General features: G+C 41.3%; 1 protein-coding gene across 1 annotated transcript in view; it reads left to right on the forward strand.

The window, feature by feature from the left end:
- LOC137424652 (adipolin) overlaps positions 1-20,811 on the forward strand; it is a 93,819-nt gene extending 73,008 nt beyond the window's left edge. The window contains exons 7-8 of the mRNA XM_068112346.2: positions 8,398-8,476; positions 19,275-20,811. Coding sequence (XP_067968447.2) covers positions 8,398-8,476; positions 19,275-19,373 — 178 coding nt within the window. The 3' untranslated portion in view covers positions 19,374-20,811. The remainder of the gene's footprint in view (positions 1-8,397; positions 8,477-19,274) is intronic.
- The last annotated feature ends 305 nt before the right edge of the window (positions 20,812-21,116 follow it).

A 21,116-nucleotide genomic window follows, 5' to 3' on the forward strand; every position in this document is an offset into this window, starting at 1 on the left:
ACAAACTGCGTTGGCACCGCCAACACTCTGTAAAGAGGCCTATAGGCCTCCATCAATGTGTATATATATAAATATATACAGTGCATTCAGAAAGTATTCAGACCCCTTCACTTTTTTCACATGTTGTTATGTTGCAGCCTCATGCTGAAATCGTTTAAATTCTTTTTCCCTCATCAATCCACACTCAATACCCCATAATGACAAAGAGAAAACAGGATTTTAGAAAGTTTTGCAAATTTATTAAAAAGAAAAAACTGAAATATCACATTTACATAAGTATTCAGACCCTTTGCTATGACACTTGAAATTTAGCTCAGGTGCCTCCCATTTCTCTTGATCATCTTTGTGATGTTTCTACACCTTGATTGGAGTCCACCTGTGGTAAATTCAATTGATTGGACATGATTTGAAAAGGCACACACCTGTCTATATAAGGTCTCACAGCTGACAATGCAAATCAGAGCAAAAACCAAGCCATGATGTCGAAGGAACTGCCTGCAGAGCTCAGAGACAGGATCGTATCGAGGCACAGATCTGGGGAAGCCTACAAAAAAAATCTCTGCTGCATTGAAGTTTCCCAAGAGCACAGTGGCCTCCATAATTCTTAAATGGAAGAAGTTTGGAACAACCAGGACTCTTCCTGGAGCTGGCCGCCCGGCCAAACTGAGCAATCGGGGGAGAAGGGCCTTGGTAATAGAGGTGACCAATAACCCGATGGTCACTGGCTGAGCTCCAGAGATCCTGTGTGGAGATGGGAGAAACTTCCCGAAGGACAACCATCACTGCAACACTCCACCGATCTGGGCTTTATTGCAGAGTGGCCAGACGGAAGCCTCTCCTCAGTGAAAGACACATGAAAGCCCGCTTGGAGTTTGCAAAAGAACACCTAGAGGACTCTCAGACTGTGAGAAACAAGATTCTGTGGGCTTTCATGTGTCTTTCACTGAGGAGAGGCTTCCGTCTGGCCACTCTGCCATAAAGAAAAAAGAAAATTCTAATTTTACATTTTTAAAATTAATTTAAAATATTTTAATTAGTAACCTTCAATGCATTTCTACATATACTTGCATAGACGTATATACGCATACATTTACTTACGCTCACATCCGGGGTCTGCCTAGCAGGCACGTACGACATCGGCCATGATAAAGCTCGCAATGTTAAGTGTGGAAATTTTCTGAGGAGATTCGGTTGGCTCAATGGCGCAGTGGGCTGTCACCGCAAAAGTGATGGACGTACCTGGTTCGAATCCCAGGTTGTGTCAGAATTTTTCACACTATCCCCACACTGGAATTAAATTCCTGTTTATGAAAAAAAAATAATATATATATATATATATATATATGTATAATTACTCGTGTATATATACTGTATATACATGTATATATATACAAAATAATTGTATATGTATATGTACAATGTATATGTTTGGGTTCGTATATGTTCATGTTCGGGTTTCCACATACTTTTGGTCATGTAGTGTATATATCTATATATAATTACACATATACATATACAATTATATATATGTATGTATATATATATATATATATACAGACTTGGCATTTAATATGGAAATTTTTTTTTCCTTGACTTGGGTTTACTTTCTGAACTCAGTATATCAATCTGGTGAGTTTCTTTTACCCTTCAGTGATGTCTTTGTTGAAAGAACCATGTCACCGATTGTCTTTCGAAGCAAGAGGTCAATAACAGGTTTATATCACAGGTGGCGTGACAAAATGTAAGGACAGGTACATTTGACGATTGGCTTCACAATCGGGTATATAAGGGTTGTTGCGTTCTGTATTAGTGGAAAACAACTGCTGCACGTCTACAAAAGTTATTGCCGCTTCCTCTGGAGATGGTCCGTCAACTTGACAATGCTGTTTGTCATGGAGTGGTGGCTTTACGAAATTCTGACATGAAACAGCGTGCTATTGCTCGGCAGTATGGCATCACTCAAGGTCAGGTGTCAAAGATCCTGAAACGAAATGCTCAGAGGGGTGTCCCTACTCCAATACCGAGGCCAGGACGTCTACGTAGAACAACAAGGAGAGATGATCGCCAGCTGCACCGGTTAGTCTGCAATAGCCATACCAAGTCAGCTAATCGGCTTAGGGCTGAGTGGCAGCAACTGACAAATGTGCCTGGATCCAGAAGTCTAGTCAACCAACGACTGGTTCAAGCAGGCTATCGTGCCAGGCGTCCCCTGAGAAAGCCACGCCTGACCAGACAACACAGCCAGCGCCGATTGCAGTGGGCCAGAGAGCACCGTCAATGGCAGCCAGGACACTGGAATCACGTGACCTTCAGTGACGAGTCTAGATTTCTGGTCTATTGTCAAGATGGCCGCGTCCGAGTGCGCAGACAAGTGCATGAAGCCCACAACAAAGATTGTATAGTGCCAAGAGTCCAAGCTGGAGGTGGTGGGGTGACCGCTTGGGCTGCTTTTCATGCAGGGGGCAAAACTGATCTGGTTGTTCTGAATGGAAACCTAAACCAGTTCAAGTATAGGGCTATTCTGGAAGAAACATTGCTTCCATTTGCTCGTGCAGCCTTTCGAGGAAACTTTGTCTTCCAAGATGACAATGCACGGCCTCATCGTGCTCGCATGATCCAACACTTTCTTGCTGACCGTGGTGTCGAGCATATGGAGTGGCCTGCCATGTCCCCAGATATGAATCCGAGAGAGAACTTGTGGGCAGAATTAACGCATCAAATCGACAACTTGGACCAGCAGCCTACCTCTGTGCGTGAATTGCAGCAGACTATTGTCACTGCATGGCAAGCGATTCCTGTCCAAACCTTGGCAAATCTCGTGAACAGCATGCCTCGACGTGTACGTGCTCTCCTGAATGCTCGTGGGGGTTACACGAAGTACTGAACTGTAATTTTACTGTCCGTAATCTCAGTCATAATTTAGATTTTGCTTTTGTTGAAATTTTTTTTGGCTAATGTAAAAAATAAGGAGATACTTCTGGAAAACGCACAGAAGTTTAACACAGTACTGTCCGTGAATTGAGTTCGATATCAGTTTACATCACTTTCAAGGATCAACTTAGTTGCTTCGAAATGTCAAATGTGGTTTTTGTTTATTTTAAAGGTCACATTAACAAAATCTAGAATAATTTCAACATAATTCCAATGAACTTTTGGTTCTAAGTCATCTTGAAAAGTAAATTCACCCCCACAAAAAAAATATTCCATATTAAATGCCAAGTCTGTATATATAATTGTATATGTATATGTGTAATTATATATATATATACACTACATGACCAAAAGTATGTGGAAACCCGAACATCACACATCACACATGTCATTCCAAAATAATGGGCATTGATATGGAGTTGGTCTCCCCCCCTCCCCCCTTCCTTTGCTGCTATAACAGCCTCCACTCTTCTGGGAAGGCTTTCCACTAGATGGTGAAACATTGCTGCAGGGATTTGCTTCCATTCAGCCATAAGAGTATTAGTGAGGTCGGGCACTGGTGTTGAGCGATTAGGCCTGGCTCCCAGTCAGCGATCCAATTCATCCCAAAGGTGTTCGATGCGGTTGAGGTAAGGGCTCTGTGCAGGCCAGTCAAGTTCTTCCACACCAATCTCGACAAACCATTTCTGTATGGACCTCACTTTGTGCATGGGGGCATTGTCATGCTGAAACAGGAAAGGGCCTTCCCAAAACTGTTGCCACAAAGTTGGAAGCGCACATTCGTCTAGAATGTCATTGTATGCTGTCGCGTTAAGATTTCCCTTCACTGGAACTAAGGGGCATAGCCCGAACCATGAAAAAGAGCCCCAGACCATTATTCCTCCTCCACCAAACTTCACAGTTGGTACTATGCATTCGGGCAGGTAGCGTTCTCCTGGCATCCGGCAAACCCAGATTTGTCCGTCGGACTGCCAGATGGTGAAGCGTGATTCATCACTCCAGAGAAAGGGTTTCCACTACTCCAGAGTCCAATGGCGGCGAGCTTCACACCACTCCAGCCGACGCTTGGCATTGCGCATGGTGATCTTAGGCTTGTGTGCGGCTGCTCAGCCATGGAAACCCATTTCATGAAGCTCCCGATAAACAGTTGTTGTGCTGATGTTGTTTCCAGAGGCAGTTTGGAACTCGGTAGTAAGTGTTGCAACCAAGGACAGACGATTTTTACGCGCTATGCGCTTCAGCACTTGGCTGTCCCATTCTGTGAGATTGTGTGACCTACCACTTCGTGGCTGAGCTGTTGTTGCTCCTAGACGTTTCCACTTCACAATAACAACACTTACAGTTGACTGGGGCAGCTCCAGCAGGGCAGAAATTTGATGAACTGATTTGTTGGAAAGGTGGCATCCGATGACGGTGCCACGTTGAAAGTCACTGAGCTCTTCTGTATGGCCCATTCTACTGCCAATGTTTGTCTATGGAGATTGCATGGCTGTGTGCTTGATTATATATACCTGCCAACGATGGGTGTGGCTGAAACAGCCGAATCCACTAATTAGAATGGGTGTCCGCATACTTTTGGTCATGTAGTGTATATATATATATATATATATATATATATATATATATATATATATATATATATATATATGTGTGTATATATATATGTGTGTGTATATGTGTGTATGTGTATATACAGTCACGTGAAAAAGTAAGTACACCCCATGTAAAATTTTGACTTTTTCAACATATTTCAACATACAGCTATTTGATCTTCATTTCAACAATATGGATAGATAAAGGTGATATAATATAACAAATATGATGAAACATTTACATTTTGTAGTCCATTGTATAATTTAAATAAACATAAATGCAAATTTCGCATGTGGAAAAAGTAAGTACACCCTTGGCTCTAATAGGTCGTATTGCCCCCTTTGGCAGAAACAACCTCAAGTAGGCGTTTCTTATAACTGTCTACCAGTCTCTGACATAGACTGTGAGAAATTTTTGCCCACTCCTCCATGCAGAATTCTTTCAGCTGTGCGATGTTTGAGGGGTTTCTTGCATGCACAGCTCGTTTCAAATCCCCCCACAACATCTCGATGTGATTTAGATCCGGGCTTTGACTTGGCCATTCCAGAACCCTCCATTTCTTTCTTTTCAGCCATTCCTTGGTGGATTTACTGGTATGTTTAGGGTCATTGTCATGTTGCAAGGTCCACCTTCGGTTGAGCTTCAACTTTCGGACAGATGGCCTCACATTATCCTCAAGCACCCTCTGGTACAATGAAAAATTCATTGTGGATTCTATGATGGTGAGCTGCCCAGGCCCTGATGCAGCAAAGCTGCCCCAAACCATAATATTTCCACCACCATGCTTTACAGTTGGTATCAGGTTCTTGTGGTCAAATGCTGTCTTTGGTTTTCACCAAACATGTCTTCTGGTGCTGTGGCCAAATAGGTCTACCTTTGACTCATCTGTCCAGAGCACATTGTTCCAGAAGTGCTGGTCTTTGCCTAGGACTTCATTGGCAAACTTTAGTCTTGCCCTGATGTTCTTTCTGGACAGCAAATGTTTCCTCCTGGCACACCTACCATGTAGATCAAATTTGTGCAGCCTCTTCCTAATGGTAGACTCGTGCACTTTGACATCAACAGTGGTAAGAGCTACCTGTAGGTCCCGTGATGACATTCTGGGGTTCTTAGAGACTTCTTTCTGCATCTTGTGGTCTGCTCTCGGGCTGAACTTGCTGGGGCGGCCCGGCCTGAACAAGTTGGCAGTTGTTTGGAATCTTCTCCACTTGTAGATGATCTTCCGGACAGTCGAATGATTGATTTCAAATTGTTTGGAGATCTTTTTAAATCCCTCCCCAGACTCGTAGGCATCTATAACCTTCTTTCTGAAGGCCTCAGAGAGCTCTTTTTATCGAGGCATGGTGACGCTGCACACTTCAACAATAAAGAGCAAACCAAACGAAATGTCTGAGGTTCAAATAAGACAGGTTCCTCCAAGATCTTCTCTGACGATGTTCGAATCATTTGCACCTGAGCTGGTGCACCTGATTCTACTTTTAGGTATTTGAAGTAGTGATAAATGTAGGGGTGTACTTACTTTTTCCACATAGTGGGGCGGCTTAGCCCAAATATTCAAAAGAATTGTGCATTTTGTGAAACAAGCACCAAATTTGGCACAAATGTACATTAATATGTTGCGAACATTTTCAGATATTGCGCCACTTGAAATTCCGTAATTTTTTTTTTCAAATTTTTTCAAATATTTTAATTTCAAATTTTTTGGGTGACACCGTCACAATTTCGGTCTTCGAGGCCGGCCGATAGGCAAAGTGTGACCGGAAGGGACGAGGTTCTCCTGACCACGTGGCCCTCGATCTGGGAAGCGAGAGGCGTTCCATTAGTGGACGCGCCCCTCACGCCCGACTTTTGGGCGGCCCCGGCAGGCCGTTTGTTTTGACGTTCCGTGACAGGCCCCGCACCCCCACCTCCGGGCCGACCGGAAGCTTGTGCTGAGTACATCATACCTGAACAACTCAGTGAGGCAGAACACAGCAGTGCACACCAGGGTGACCCCTTCAGTGCATAAACCAATTAACCTGTCCACTGCAGGGCATATAGAAATGAAGTTATTTTCTGCATATAATAATAATATAAGTTCAGTTCTATATAACAATTTCTGTTATCACCACTACCACTACAACTACCACTACTACAAGCTTTGTCTGGAATTTTGTGGACTAACAGACAAACAGACATACAGACAAGCTGGGATCAAAACATTACCTCCTTCCACCATTGAGTGTAGAGGTAAACATCATGGAAATTATATCATGCCCTAGATTTAATTCATGCTTACCCGTGTATTTGCTTCACTGGTTCACAAGGTCTTTTGCATACATGTAATTTAGACTCTCGTCTTCATTGCTGACCACACAATGTTCGCAACATATTAATGTACATTTGTGCCAAATTTGGTGCTTGTATCACAAAATGCACAATTCTTTTGAATATTTGGGCTAAGCCGCCCCACTATATCGGCCGGCCTCGAAGACCGAAATTGTGACGGTGTCACCCGAAAAATTTGAAATTACGAAATTTGAAAAAATTTGAAAAAAAAAATTACGGAATTTCAAGTGGCCCAATATCTGAAAATGTTCGCAACATATTAATGTACATTTGTGCCAAATTTGGTGCTTGTATCACAAAATGCACAACAGGTTTGCTATGCTGCTACACTAACATGCGAAATTTGCATTTATGTTTATGTAAATTATACAATGGACTACAAAATGTAAATGTTTCATGATATGTGTTATATTATATCACCTTTATCTATCAATATTGTTGAAATGAAGATAAAATAGCTGTATGTTGAAATATGTTGAAAAAGTCAAAACTTTACATGGGGTGTACTTACTTTTTCACGTGACTGTTATGTATATAAAATATATATGTACTTTTTTGTCCAGCTTAAACCCCGATTAAAGATATAAATTTTGTAATTGTGTAACATCATGATGTGAGTAAACCTTTTGTGGTATGAATTGTCCAACGTCCAATTGTCCAATTGTGGTATGAACTACCAGAAGTTCATGTACTCGCGGCCAGATATTACAATATCGTTTTTAGTTTTGAACTTTCGAAAAGTTTGATTTGGTTCCTTTCTGATAATAAAAAAAAACGCAATCCCAAACTGAAATTCATTTGATGATAAGAGTAATATTTTCACAATTTGATCCAAACTGGTACTTCTTGGGCAAATGAGATGAAAGCTATTTTCCAGATCCTTTTGCCATTCATTCTCCATACAAGAATCTCGGTAGGGTTGCTGAACAAATCTCATCTTCATCCTTCTGCTGGAGCCCTTGGCGTGCCGAACCACAAATATCAACACACGTGAAGAAGGAAATGGATAAAGACCAGAGCGAAACGCAATCGTTCTCTAAAGAAAGTCAGGCCCTCTGCAGATAAACTGCAGACTGTTGGGGGAGCCTGCCTCAAAGTCATGAGAGCATCCCTTTAAATCCTTTCAGATGCCTTGCTGAGAATACTCCCCACATCCATCAGAACGAGTAACGGTTGCCGTGATTACTACAGCAGGCCTGGCGCGGTCTCACTCCGAGCCGACTGACTTTGGCGGCCCCCCACGCCATGTCGCGCACGTCAGGCAAATCCATGCATGGCAAAGCAAAGCAAAGTAGAATTGAATGAAATAAGATAAAACAGCTTGAGGGAATGCCAAGCACACAGCATAGCAGGCAAACACGGCCTGCCGGATCACTTTGTTCCTTGTGAAGATTGTTTTTTTGTTGTTTTTTCCTGGTTCAGACATATAACCTATGCTGGCATGAATGAGTCGCACTTTGTCACAGCTAAGCCACAGCCTTGCCTTGTACTGTGAGTAACCCCCTTTCTCTTTCTTTGCTTTCTCTTCCCACTTTCACCACACAGCGCTCTGAAAGCTTATTCAGGACTCAAAAGCAATGGAAGGACGGTCACGATACACCTTTCTGGCATCGTCTATCTCGAGGTGAGGGGCGCAATTTTATGCTTTTTGGAACTTTTTAGTCTTCTTTCAAGCTTCCTTTGTACTCATACCTGTCACCAATACCCCAGAACCCCAGCATCCTCCTGCCAAAACGTCCTTGACCTTCTTCCTATTCTGCATCACCTGCTTCTTGTTAAGGAACTCTCATTGCATTACACCGGCACTCGCCTTGACTCGGGCATGAATATTCCTCACTGTGCCTTTCACAAACGGAACATCATTATGTCTTGGTATTCTGTCCAAGTCCCAGACATTTAGTCTCGGCCATGTCGAAACCCATGTGCTCTGTTTGTTACAGACATTCGTTGTGAAACTCCCATGAGATTGCATGGTTTCACACCATTTGATCAAACGGACCTCTTGTGGTTTATTGGAAAGCTTATTGATCTGAGGCCAAAACCCACATCAATAGGCACAGGCTCAAATTCCGTGCTCCGTGTTGTAAACATTACTTTACGTAGTCTCATCATGATAATATTATTCTTTATGGAGCAGAAATCTGCATACGCTCACAACCATTGGACATTGTGTAGGAATCTTAATATAATTTCGCAGTTTATTTAAATAATGCTTTGGTTTTAGGATCAAGGTTTGAGCTGCTTTTATTTGGACTGGGTGAAAATCATTGTGCGTAATGTTTCTGTTAATGCTTTAAAATTATTTTTTGTGTTTTTTTAAAATGAAAATCAATTTTTGGATCGCAATCATCCTTTTCCAAAAGTTTTGTATTGACCTTTTTCCCTGCTGATAAGACCGATAAGGCAGAATCAGTTTGAGATTAGTGTTAATAATGTGAACATGTGACCATTGCAACCCACATATTTTGGGTGTTGGGCCGTGGTGATGCCCTGCGTAGATCTCTCAGGCTTGGATCAATTATTCCAAGTGGAATCGGATCTGATCAATACTGCCATTGAGTTGCAATGCCAGAAGGGGGATATTGAACCATGGATCACACCATCCTTCAGAAAGGACGTTAATCCGGCTGTCCATCTGCATTGCGAATGATATGGATCATGTAAATATCTTTCACTGGGGATGATGTTTTGGCCAATTGGTTAATCAAATGTGAGTCATTACCAACTTTGACCATCCATATTTCTAGCAATCATTTTGCATCTACCCCAATCACAGCGATTAGTGAGGAAAGGACTTATTTTCCTCAATCATACTAAAATACACAATTTGGTGTCTGTCTGTCTGTCTGACAGTTTTTGACCATGATTCATTCGGTCGTTGCTTATCCAATCGCAACCAAACTTGACATGGAGACTAAGGGTCACACGATGGAGGTTGTGGCGATTTAACTTGCCCCCCCCCACCCCAAGGGGGTTTACCCCAATAAGGGGGTTGCGTGTAGTGGTGTATATCCGTGTTAAGATAGTTTTATCGTGACGTTTTTCCAAGACCGATTCTCATAACAAAAGTAACAACAACACTAAATATAATATCATAATATTAATGTTATTATCAAAAAATATTAATAGTAATAATATTCCATCTCCGCAAGGGGTTTTTCCTCCTTGAACAAACACCGTGTTACCGTGTATAAACAGTTTATCGTGCTGCTTTCCTGGGAGCAACGGCCTCTACCAGAAGTAAAAATACTATTAACCACAAACAAGTTTGATTATTTACCTTTTGAAACAGTCGCTACTGCTGTTTAACACAAAACTGAAAGAGAGGAAACCCGGGGTGTGCTCAGTTACCAGGCAGCTAGCTAGTGCTTGCCAAGCCAGCCGTTCCTTATAAACAGTTTTTAATGGAGTTCTTGTTCGAATGCTTAAACCACTTGGCGAGCACTCTACGAGTAACTTGGTAAGCTAGATGGTATTCATATAATACTTACCCTGTGCAGTCAACTTGGTGCGAGCCAACTCTTCTGTTTTTGAAGGTTTTTTAAATTTTATCCAATATGGCTGCCAGACCACGTGAGCAATTACATCATGAATTTATATTCTCTAATATAATTGTTGCGTAGATCACGCTCAATACATTTCAAACTGATCAGACTAAGCGTTGTCCCTGTCGAATTACAACGTCATAATTATGGCACCAATGACGTCAGCATTAATAGCACCTATTTCTCATGCAGAGTTATTTACAATGAGCCACGTTTCAATTTTTTCCATGGAGCAGTTTTGGAGATATAGAGGTGCAACGTTTTTCCATTTTTCCAAGATGGCGCCTGTACCACATGACCTCTGACGTCATAATTATCATTACGTTATTCTGCAGGAGGAGATGCTCCTCTGGTGAAAATTTCGTGTCCATCGGACTAACAGTTGCAGAGGAATTTTTTTCTCATAACGATCAGATCAAGCGTTATACTTGTCGAATTATGACGTCATAATGAAGGCAACGATGACCTCATCATCAATATATATCTTATTCCCCATGAAGAGTACTTGACAATGAGCCATGTTTTCAGTTTTTTTTTTCCATTGAGCGGTTTGGGAGATATAGAGGCGTAACATTTTTGCAAGATGGCGTCAGTACCAGGTGACCTATTACGTCATAATTGTGAATAAAGAAATTCTACCGGCGGAGGCACTCCTGTGGTAAAATTTCGTATCAATCGGACCAACCTTTGCTGAGAAAATGAATTTTAAAAATGCAGACACGCCACACGTACGGATGCAACCGAATGCCTAACCCTGCTTTTCGCTTCGCGAGTGCAGGGTAATGATGTTCTTGAGGCCCAGCCCAAGATCTACTGTAATCTATATATCCCAGAAATAATGACTCTTCCCGGTGTCACAGGGACGGATGTACTCGTAACATGAAATATACATTTGTGCAACATTTAGAATCTCGAAACAAAAAAATACTTTAGCATTGTTAGGGAACTCTAGACAGGTAATGCGATTGCATTTCCAATTAGCAGTTTCAAACTCATGGAATCATCATTTAGCAATTGGCAAGTAAAATGTAAATTTCACGATTGGAGTATAATGTTTTTGTAAATCAGACTATAATCTAATCAGACTACACGATAATTATTTCACAGTCTGAACATTTTCAGACGGGTTTGCTTTCTCATGTCTGTAGCTAATAATGCATTCCAAAAAGTTTACAAACGCTTACGGATATTAATTGATTTGCAAGACTAGAACGGCACTCAGTAGAGAGCATACCTTCGCCTGGTTAACCATATCACTCAATGGTGAAGAATCACTTAAAAAAAAAATTCTCATATCCGGATCCGGATCTTCACCAAAATTGAATCGATTCTTCCTTGTCAAACACACAACCTGTTCACCAAGTTTCTTCCAAATCCATCCATAACTTTTTGAGATATCCTGATATGTATCGTTTTTGGCCCTATCTCCCAATGGTGAAGAATCACTTAAAAAATTAAATGTCTCATATCCGAATCCATATTCATATCTTCACCAAAATCGAATCTCTTTGTCCTTGTCAGACACCCAACCGGTCCACCATGCTTCGTCTAAATCCGTCCACAACTTTTTGAGATATCCCGCAATGTATCGTTTTGGCCCTATCTCCCAATGGTGAAGAATCACTTTAAAAGTTCTCGTAGCCGGGCTTCACCAACATCTAATCATTTCGTCCTTGTGATATACGCTACATCTCTGCCAAATTTCGTCGGAATCCGTCCACAATATTTTGAGATATTTTGTTCACAAACAAACGGACAAACGGACAGACATTCAGGGGTGAAAACATAACCTCCATCCACCTTTGGTGGCGGAGGTAATAAGACTTTGACCAGAATCGTCATCAAATTCTGCCTTTTCTGGTTGAACTGAGCATAGATTTGGCCAGCTTTGCCAAAAATGGATTCTTCAGAATCTTCAGAATCATTGGAATCTCCCGCGATGAAGCTAACTCCAAGGGCCTCTCACTCCCTCACCGCAGGCAGGTTGGTGGTCTTTCCGTCTTCTACCGACTCCTCTCTGGCCTTGCCCCCCCCCCCCCCAGCTCTCTCTGGGCTCTGTCCCACAAATATTCCTACAGGTCGCACAAGATCTGCCTGCAACCCTCTTATGGTTAAACTGCCAAAATCAAGACTCTCTGCTCACCTTCACTCCTTCATTCCTCTTTTCTCCCGCCTCTGGAACAAACTCCCTCACTCTCTTCAATCCCACTCCACCCTCCAGGTCTTTAAAACAGCTGTTCACCACCATCTCTTATCTTCCCCCATCCAAAACCTTGATCTTTTCTACCCCCGCTAATTTCACCCTAATTGCACTTTTTTGAAATACCAACTTCTGTCCTGGAAGTCTTTGGTGTCCTTATGTTTTATACTTCTCCCTCCCCCCCCCCCCCCTTCCCACGCCTCCTCCCTCCAAGCCCTCTCCCTTCCACACATCTCCCTGCTCTCAAATGTTGTGTTTTTGTGCTTCCCCTTCTCTCCCCAACTTGTCTTCCGCTCCCTCTTTTTATATATTTTGTTTGTCTGGTTGATTTGTTTGTGAAGTAAATGTCAGCTCTTTCACGAGCCTCGATTCAGTATACAACAAAAAAGAAAAGAAAAAAAAAGTGAACCTTTCCTGAACTGTAAACAACTCGTAAGAGCGACGTCGTTCAGGTGATCCAAAGTACGATAAAAAACAGAACTTTTCTTTTTCAAGCATCTTCAGTACATTTCCCTGTGTCCCTGCTGGTATAAGGATAAATATCCACAACAGAGAAACACTCCTGCACTGATTACACTGGACAAGAAAGATTTTGCTACTGGGGTAGAAACATATGTTCTAGACGAAATCGAGTTTGCTGATTTTGAATCTGAAATCAGAATTTTCTCAGTAGGTCAGGATTTTGAGTTATACATATGGTCCAATTACAGTAGCTTACCCAGTGCACCTGGTGTTGGCTTAGCGGTTAGGGTGCCGGCTTGGGATACGAGTGATCCTCGGTTTGAATCCTGGGCAATCGCTGAATTAACACCAGGGGGGTTGACTCAGCCTGTCATCCTTCTGAGGTCGGCAAATTGAGTACCAGTTCACTGGTAATTCCTTGTGTGTCGCAAGAGGCGACCAACGGGGTTGGCGGCAGGAAGGGCATCCGGACCATAAAACATTGCTTCAAGAAGAGGACTACGGTGCCCAAAAAAGGAAAACTCTGCGGGGAAAAATGGCCTCTAAAGGCGGTTCCTACAGAAACTAACCCTGGTGGGCGATTTTGAGTGATCATAAATGATAATTTTTGTATTTTTTGTTTCAATTATAGCAATGAAACTGTTGTAGATTATTATTTCTCATAAAAAGAGCTTTAGGATGCACTTTGAATTATTAAAAATGGATGAAAACTGAACACATAGTTGGCAGGTACAATGTGCATCATAAGCCATTGGTACACCCACAAACAGTCTACCTTTCACTGCTTCACATCAAACTTGGCCTTGTGAAAAACTTTGTAAAGGCATTGGATCACGACGGTAATGGCTTTCGATATCTCAGAGAGAAGTTTGGCGCAGAGAAAACCGATGCTAAACTCAAAGCAGGCATTTTCGTTGGGCCCCAGATCCGAGAACTGATGTGTGATCCCGAGTTCAAAAATAAACTGAACCCACTTGAGTTTGCAGCATGGGAAGCATTTGCATTGGAGAACTTTCTTGGGAACTTTTCGTGGGAACTTTCTTGGAGAACTTTCTTGTGCAGAACTTTCTTGGGAACCATAGAGCTGAACAGTATGCTGAATTAGTGGACAACATGCTAAAGGCCTATCAGCGAATGGGTTGTCGGATGTCTCTTAAAATGCACTTCTTGCATTCTCATCTTTATTTTTTCCCACCTAATCTGGGTGAAGTAAGCGATGAGCATGGCGAAAGGTTCCACCAAGACATTTCGGTCATGGAAACTGGGTATCAAGGCCAGTTCAATCCACACATAATGGGTGATTACTGCTAGTTCCTAAACGGGAGACCAATTCCACACACAAGTGCAAGAGCAAGTGTCTCGCACTTCTGAACAGTGCCTACTGCCTATGCTGACTATATTGCATGGAAGTGTAAACTTGAAGTGTTGTTTCTGAATAACTCACAATGGGGCAGATTTCCCTATCAAGTTGACAGCCTTCCTAAGATTATCATGTTCTAATGTTTTAAACCTCTTTTTCTGCAACTTGTTTATGTTAATGGTTTGTATACTACACATTATACACGGAGATCAATCATTGTCATCTCAATATGCCATGAAAGTATTTACTAAGCATTGATATTAGATGTGCAATGTGGTGATCTGCAATAATAAAGTATGTAATATAGCATGCTGGATATCATCAATACATATACATATATTGAAAACCTGATTTGCGGTTTACTCGGGAAGGCTCAAGCTGGGGTTACTCCTTGTTTTCCCTGAGTATGGAATAAACCTATTTTGAAATTCTGACTACAGATTTGAAATCAGCAGCTCAGATTTAGCCAAGAACACCTGCATTTCCCTTAGTAGCTGACTAAAAGTTTTTTTTTTTGTTGCCCAGTGTTATTGTAATATCAGGCAAAATAAAAGAAATACTGTACAGTGAAAAGTTTTTCTTTAGAACACAATGTACAGATTGTTTTTTGGTGATGTGGACCTGGAAAATACTTAACTAATAATCAGTAATGGCTGAGCTCACTGTTATGGAAAATTGTCCAACAATCCAGAAATGGAGAATGAGAAAGCAATTTTCTATAAGGCCTTGTGGTTTGCAATCTCTTTTTCAAAATGGCAGTAATTCTTCATGGGCCAGGCGACTCATCCGAGGCCTGGTTAGCAGCACTCGGGCACAGCGTGCGGGGCTCATGCCATCAAACGCCGAGGTATCTGGTGCCAAACAGCGGGGGCACCGAGCCAGCACATTCCAGCACGTTGAAGTCTGAATCAGAATGAGATATAGTAGCTTGGGTATCTTGACAAAGTGTGTGAGCCTGCGTACGGTGTGACATTGGACGATGGTGTCGGCGTTGTGTTTTCCCAAGAGCTTGGCGGCAAGGCGTTAAATTCCATACTCAGGGAAAACCAGGAGTAACACCAGCTTGAGCCTTCCCGAGTAAACCGCAAGTGACAAGCCAACACGCGGCCTTTTTTAATGGGATAATGGGGTGCAGGAGGGGATTTGTCGGGTTGTGGTCAGACAGGGAAGGAAATTGCTATAATTTCCTTGTGGAATTGGCAGTTATGAGCCTTGACCACATGTAGGGTCAGGCCATACTTTAAAATCAATCTTGCACAGATATCGCCATCACGTTCCGCTCTCACCGCATAGGCCTGTCCTTGGGGGGTTTGCTTACAATTGCATGTACTTGCTTTCTCTTTCTTTCATTTCTTCAATAACGAACAACCTCATTTTATCAGGTTTGCACCTGACACCTTTCCATTACGTAAACATTTGTTGTCACATATTACATGTTGATTTATTATTACTATTATTATTATTACATATTAATTACAATTACAATTACAATTACAAATTACAATTGTAATTACAGTTACAATTACACTTACAAATTACATTTGTAATTACAGTTACAATTGCAATTTTATATTACATATAAAATTACTAAAATTAACATCAAATTATATATTACATGTCACATATTATTATTACACGTCACATATTATTACTGATGCCTATACAGCACGTGTATTTGGTTGTATCAATTGTACGAGCATGGATATGCCACTGATGCAGCAGACCACGTAAATTTGGTCAGGTATTTCAAAGTTGTCTTGGTGACCAGCACACAGTGGTCTACTTCTATGAAAGGTGTAAGGCCCGCCAGTAAAATGCTAACGGATTACATGTTGATTTATTATTACGATTATTATTATTATTATTATTATTACATGTTAATTACAATTACATACTACAATTATAATTACAATTACAATTTTATATTACATATAAAATTATTACAATTAACATCAAGTTATGTATTACATGTCACATTATTATTACACGTCACATATTATTACTGATGCCTATACAGCACGTGTATTTGGTTGTATCAATTGTACGAGCATGGATATGCCACTGATGCAGCAGACCACGTAAATTTGGTCAGGTATTTCAAAGTTGTCTTGGTTACCAGCACACAGTGGTCTACTTCTATGAAAGGTGTAAGGCCCGCCAGTAAAATGCTAACGGATTACATGTTGATTTATTATTACGATTATTATTATTATTATTATTATTATTATAATTACATGTTAATTACAATTACATACTACAATTATAATTACAATTACAATTTTATATTACATATAAAATTATTACAATTAACATGAAGTTATGTATTACATGTCACATTATTATTACACGTCACATATTTTTACTGATGCCTATACAGCACGTGTATTTGGTTGTATCAATTGTACGAGCATGGATATGCCACTGATGCAGCAGACCACGTAAATTTGGTCAGGTATTTCAAAGTTGTCTTGGTTACCAGCACACAGTGGTCTACTTCTATGAAAGGTGTAAGGCCCGCCAGTAAAATGCTAACGGATTACATGTTGATTTATTATTACGATTATTATTATTATTATTATTATTATTATTATAATTACATGTTAATTACAATTACATACTACAATTATAATTACAATTACAATTTTATATTACATATAAAATTATTACAATTAACATGAAGTTATGTATTACATGTCACATTATTATTACATGTCACATATTATTACTGATGCCTATACAGCATGTGTATTTGGTTGTATCAATTGTACGAGCATGGATATGCCACTGATGCAGCAGACCACGTAAATTTGGTCAGGTATTTCAAAGTTGTCTTGGTTACCAGCACACAGTGGTCTACTCCTATGAAAGGTGTAAGACCCGCCAGTAAAATGCTAATGGACGGGACAGACCGATTAACGTCCCCTCGCAAAGGATGGCATACTCATTGGTGTTTGCCATCCTTTAGCCGATTTCATAATGGGACCGAGAATCAAACCAAAGCCAGAGGCAAGGATGTTAACTTCTGAGGTATCCTGTCAACCTGAAAAAGTAAGCACTTGTTATTTGCAAAATCGAAGATTTTTCAAGTATATTGGTCGGTTGCGTTTGTTATTCTGTCTGTCTGTTTGTTTGTTTGTCTGTTTGTTTGCTTGTTTGTCTGTATGTTTGTTTGTTTGTCTGTTTGTTTGTCACCAGCCTACAACTCACAATTCTAAACCGATTGTCACGAAACTTTACCAAATTGTAGAGGCCGTCACAATTGAGAAAACTATTGATTTGAGGTCAAAGGTCAAAGGTCATCTGGAGGTCAAATTTCTAAAATCTCCATTTTAAATACGATTGACTTGAAAATTGAACAGCATTTGTAAATTGAGTCACTAAATTGGAAAACCAGTCACTAAATTGAAATTTCCAAAACCATTGGAAAAAATCTGCAGCCTCCTCACTCTCTGAAGACCTGGACAAAATCACAGACTGGTCAAACATGTGGAACATGTCTTTCAATCCTGACAAATCTCACACTCTTACTATGTCTCTCCGAAAAGATCGACTGGACAACCCTCCCATCTACTTTCTCAACAATCCTCTCCAAGAAGTTCTGTCGCTCAAGCTTTTGGGTCTTACCATCTGCCATGATCTTTCTTGGGAAAACCACATTTCCAAGCTGGCCTCCAAAGCCAGTCGCCGACTGGGCATCCTCCGTCGTGCGAAGTCCTTCCTAGGCACACCTGAGCTCCTCACCACATACAAGGCTTTCATCCACAGCTCAATGGAATACTGTTCTCCCCTATGGGCTGGTGCTCCTGCCTCACACCTGGCTCGGCTTCACGCTGTTGAATCCAAAGCTTTCAGAATCATTGGAATCTCCCGTGATGAAGCTATCTCTGAGGGCCTTTCACTCACTCACCGCAGGCAGGTAGGTGGTCTTTCTGTCTTCTACCGACTCCTCTCCGGCCTTGCTCCCCCAGCTCTCTCTGTGCTCTGTCCCCCAAATATTCCTACAGGTCGCACAAGATCTGCCAGCCACCCTCTGATGGTTAAACTGCCGAAATCTCGGCTCTCCGCTCACCTTCACTCTTTCATTCCTCTTTTCTCCCGCCTCTGGTACAAACTACCACACTCACTTCAATCACACTCCTCCCTCCAGGTCTTCAAAACAGCTGTTCACCACCATCTCTTATCTTCCCCCATCCAAAACCTTGATCTTTTCTACCCCCACTAATTCACCCCAGATCCACCTTGTTTGAAATTCCAACTTCTTTCCTGGAAGTCTTGGCAGTGTCCATATGTTTTATACCTCTCCCACCCCCCCCCCCTTCCCATGCCTCCCCCCCAAAGCCCTCTCCCTCCCACAGTTCTCTCGATGTCTCCATGTCTCTCGGTCCCTGCTCTCAAATGTTGTGTTTGTGTCCTTCCCCCTCTCTCCCCATCTTGTCTACCGCTCCCGATGTTATTTGTTTTGTGTGTCTGTTTGTCTTTCTGTGTGATTAATGTTCGCTCTTTCACGAGCCTCGATCTTGTATACAAAACAAAACAAAAAAAGCAACAACTATTTTTGAGGTCAAAAGGTCAAAGGTCACCTCAAGGTAAAACTTCTAAAATCATCAATTTTCATTTAAAAAATCGTCACTTTTCATCCTATTGACCTGAGCTTTGATCGAGATCGTCAATTTTAATCTGGATGAAATGGACAATTTGATGGATCAATGGCATCCTTTTGGGGGGTGGGGGGAGGGTGGATTTTGCAAGTATCGTGCTCGGCATGACGTCTTTTTGTTTACGAGGTTTTTGTCATTTGCTTGTCGGTTTGTACATTTCATAATTGTACTGCCTATTTGTATTTTGCGAACGGCAGGCGGAGGAGCGTGCGTCAGTGTTCGTGGAGAACAACTCGAGCGTCAGCATCGGCATCCTTGGTGATTCCGACTTTGCCGGCGTTTTGCTGGGTGTTTAATGCCCCCTTGCTGGCGTGATCTTCAGTCCTCACCGCACAAATCATGTACGACAACGAGATTCACCGTTAAAGTATTTGCAATGCCGAACTTTCCATCCTGCCTGCCATAACCATCAGGTTGGCTCATCGAAGAGCATGCAGGATGAAAAAGGAAGACATCGATCTCTTGAGCAAGGCAACGTGGCTTCTTCAACTCGAGGAAAGACTCGCAAGCGTGAAGGTTTTTAGCATCCAGAAATTCCAGTTGATTATTGCTCCAACAGGATATTTAAAATAAAATAAAAACATTTCTGAGTGGTGCTTTGGAAAGAAATTGCCAAAGTTAATGACAGTGTCATGGTGCCAGGGTATCATCGAGCTGCCCTATCCAGAGCATTTCAAGCAAATTAAAGTTTGAGTTACTCAATAACCTCGTGTTTAAATGAGCGCCACCTCCTCCTTTTGACATTTTCCCTGCATTTGTGTGTTTGAACATCTTCCGTTGAATTACCGCCCTCGGTTTGCAAGCTCAAACTGCATTCGACAAAATTACAGTCGCCACCATGACATTTTCGACATTCTTCTCCATCACATGAAACTTGGCGCCAACCAGCAATCGGCTTCATGAAGAACCACCGTGGAAACGGGGACTCCGAAAAAACAAATAAATACATAACGCTCCTGGAAGACGTTTAGGGGACCAAAGCCGACTGCTCGGCAATGGCACGCTGCCTCTTTGGGATCAAAACAACTTTGGGTCGAACTTTATTGCGGTGGAGATCAGTCTTGGTGATCAGGAAGATTTTCTTGATCGTTTGGAGTCGCGGGCGCAGTGGACGCGTCAACAAAGTTGACGAGAACTTTCAAAACACTGAGCACCAAGAATGCTCCGTCTCGCTTTTGAAAAGAAAAAGGATTTCTTCAGCCTGAACGGACACCTTACCCTTTTGGAAACGAACACCAGACGTGAGCACACGAATAAAGCGATAACATCGTATCTTTGTTGCGATTACCAAAAAAAAAAAAAAAAAAAGGGATGGAATTTTCTCATGACTTTGCGATTAACTTCACTTTTGCTTAACCTTTCCCATCTTGTAAAATATGCATCATGTTCTCGCCAAACGTTCAGGCTGGAACATGTGTACATATGGTTTCTAATCTATTTAAAATATTTTACGACAACGAACTCACTTTACACCAAGATCCCTGCTTGAGAGTTTAAGATACTCTGTATCTGTGATACATTTGATACACAATTTGTGAATGGACGCATTTAAAAGTATATAGTATATACCATTAAGTTAAATAAAATCAATATATTAAATAATAGTTTCTTACTTTTACAATGAACAGCAAATTATTGAAAAAAAAAAAACACCTTGTTATAATATTGTAGTGATCGTAACTGATTTGTTTGTGCATATTCTTCTATTAAAGTGTATTTTGAATAATACTTTGACAGCGAGAGTCCGTTGTGTTGAATACCATCATTATTGTGCAGCACGCGACTGCTGGTTTGCCTCATTTATGGGAGTGCTGCTGTGTCGCTGATGCGGTGCCCCCCATATAGGTTCGAACAAGAATACGGAATTTAGTCAGGGTGCCGGTGATAACTTACCTACGCTTTGCGAAACATACAGAGACATATTTAATGCTGTCGCTGTGAACAAAACATACAGAACAAAACAACAAAATAGAACAACAAAAAAATACAGAACAAAACATACAGAATAAAACATGTGAACAAAACATACATACAAACAA

This window comes from Myxine glutinosa, chromosome 4, assembly GCF_964187855.1.
Source record: "Myxine glutinosa chromosome 4, kmMyxGlut1.1, whole genome shotgun sequence".
NCBI classification, from domain to species: domain Eukaryota; kingdom Metazoa; phylum Chordata; class Myxini; order Myxiniformes; family Myxinidae; genus Myxine; species Myxine glutinosa.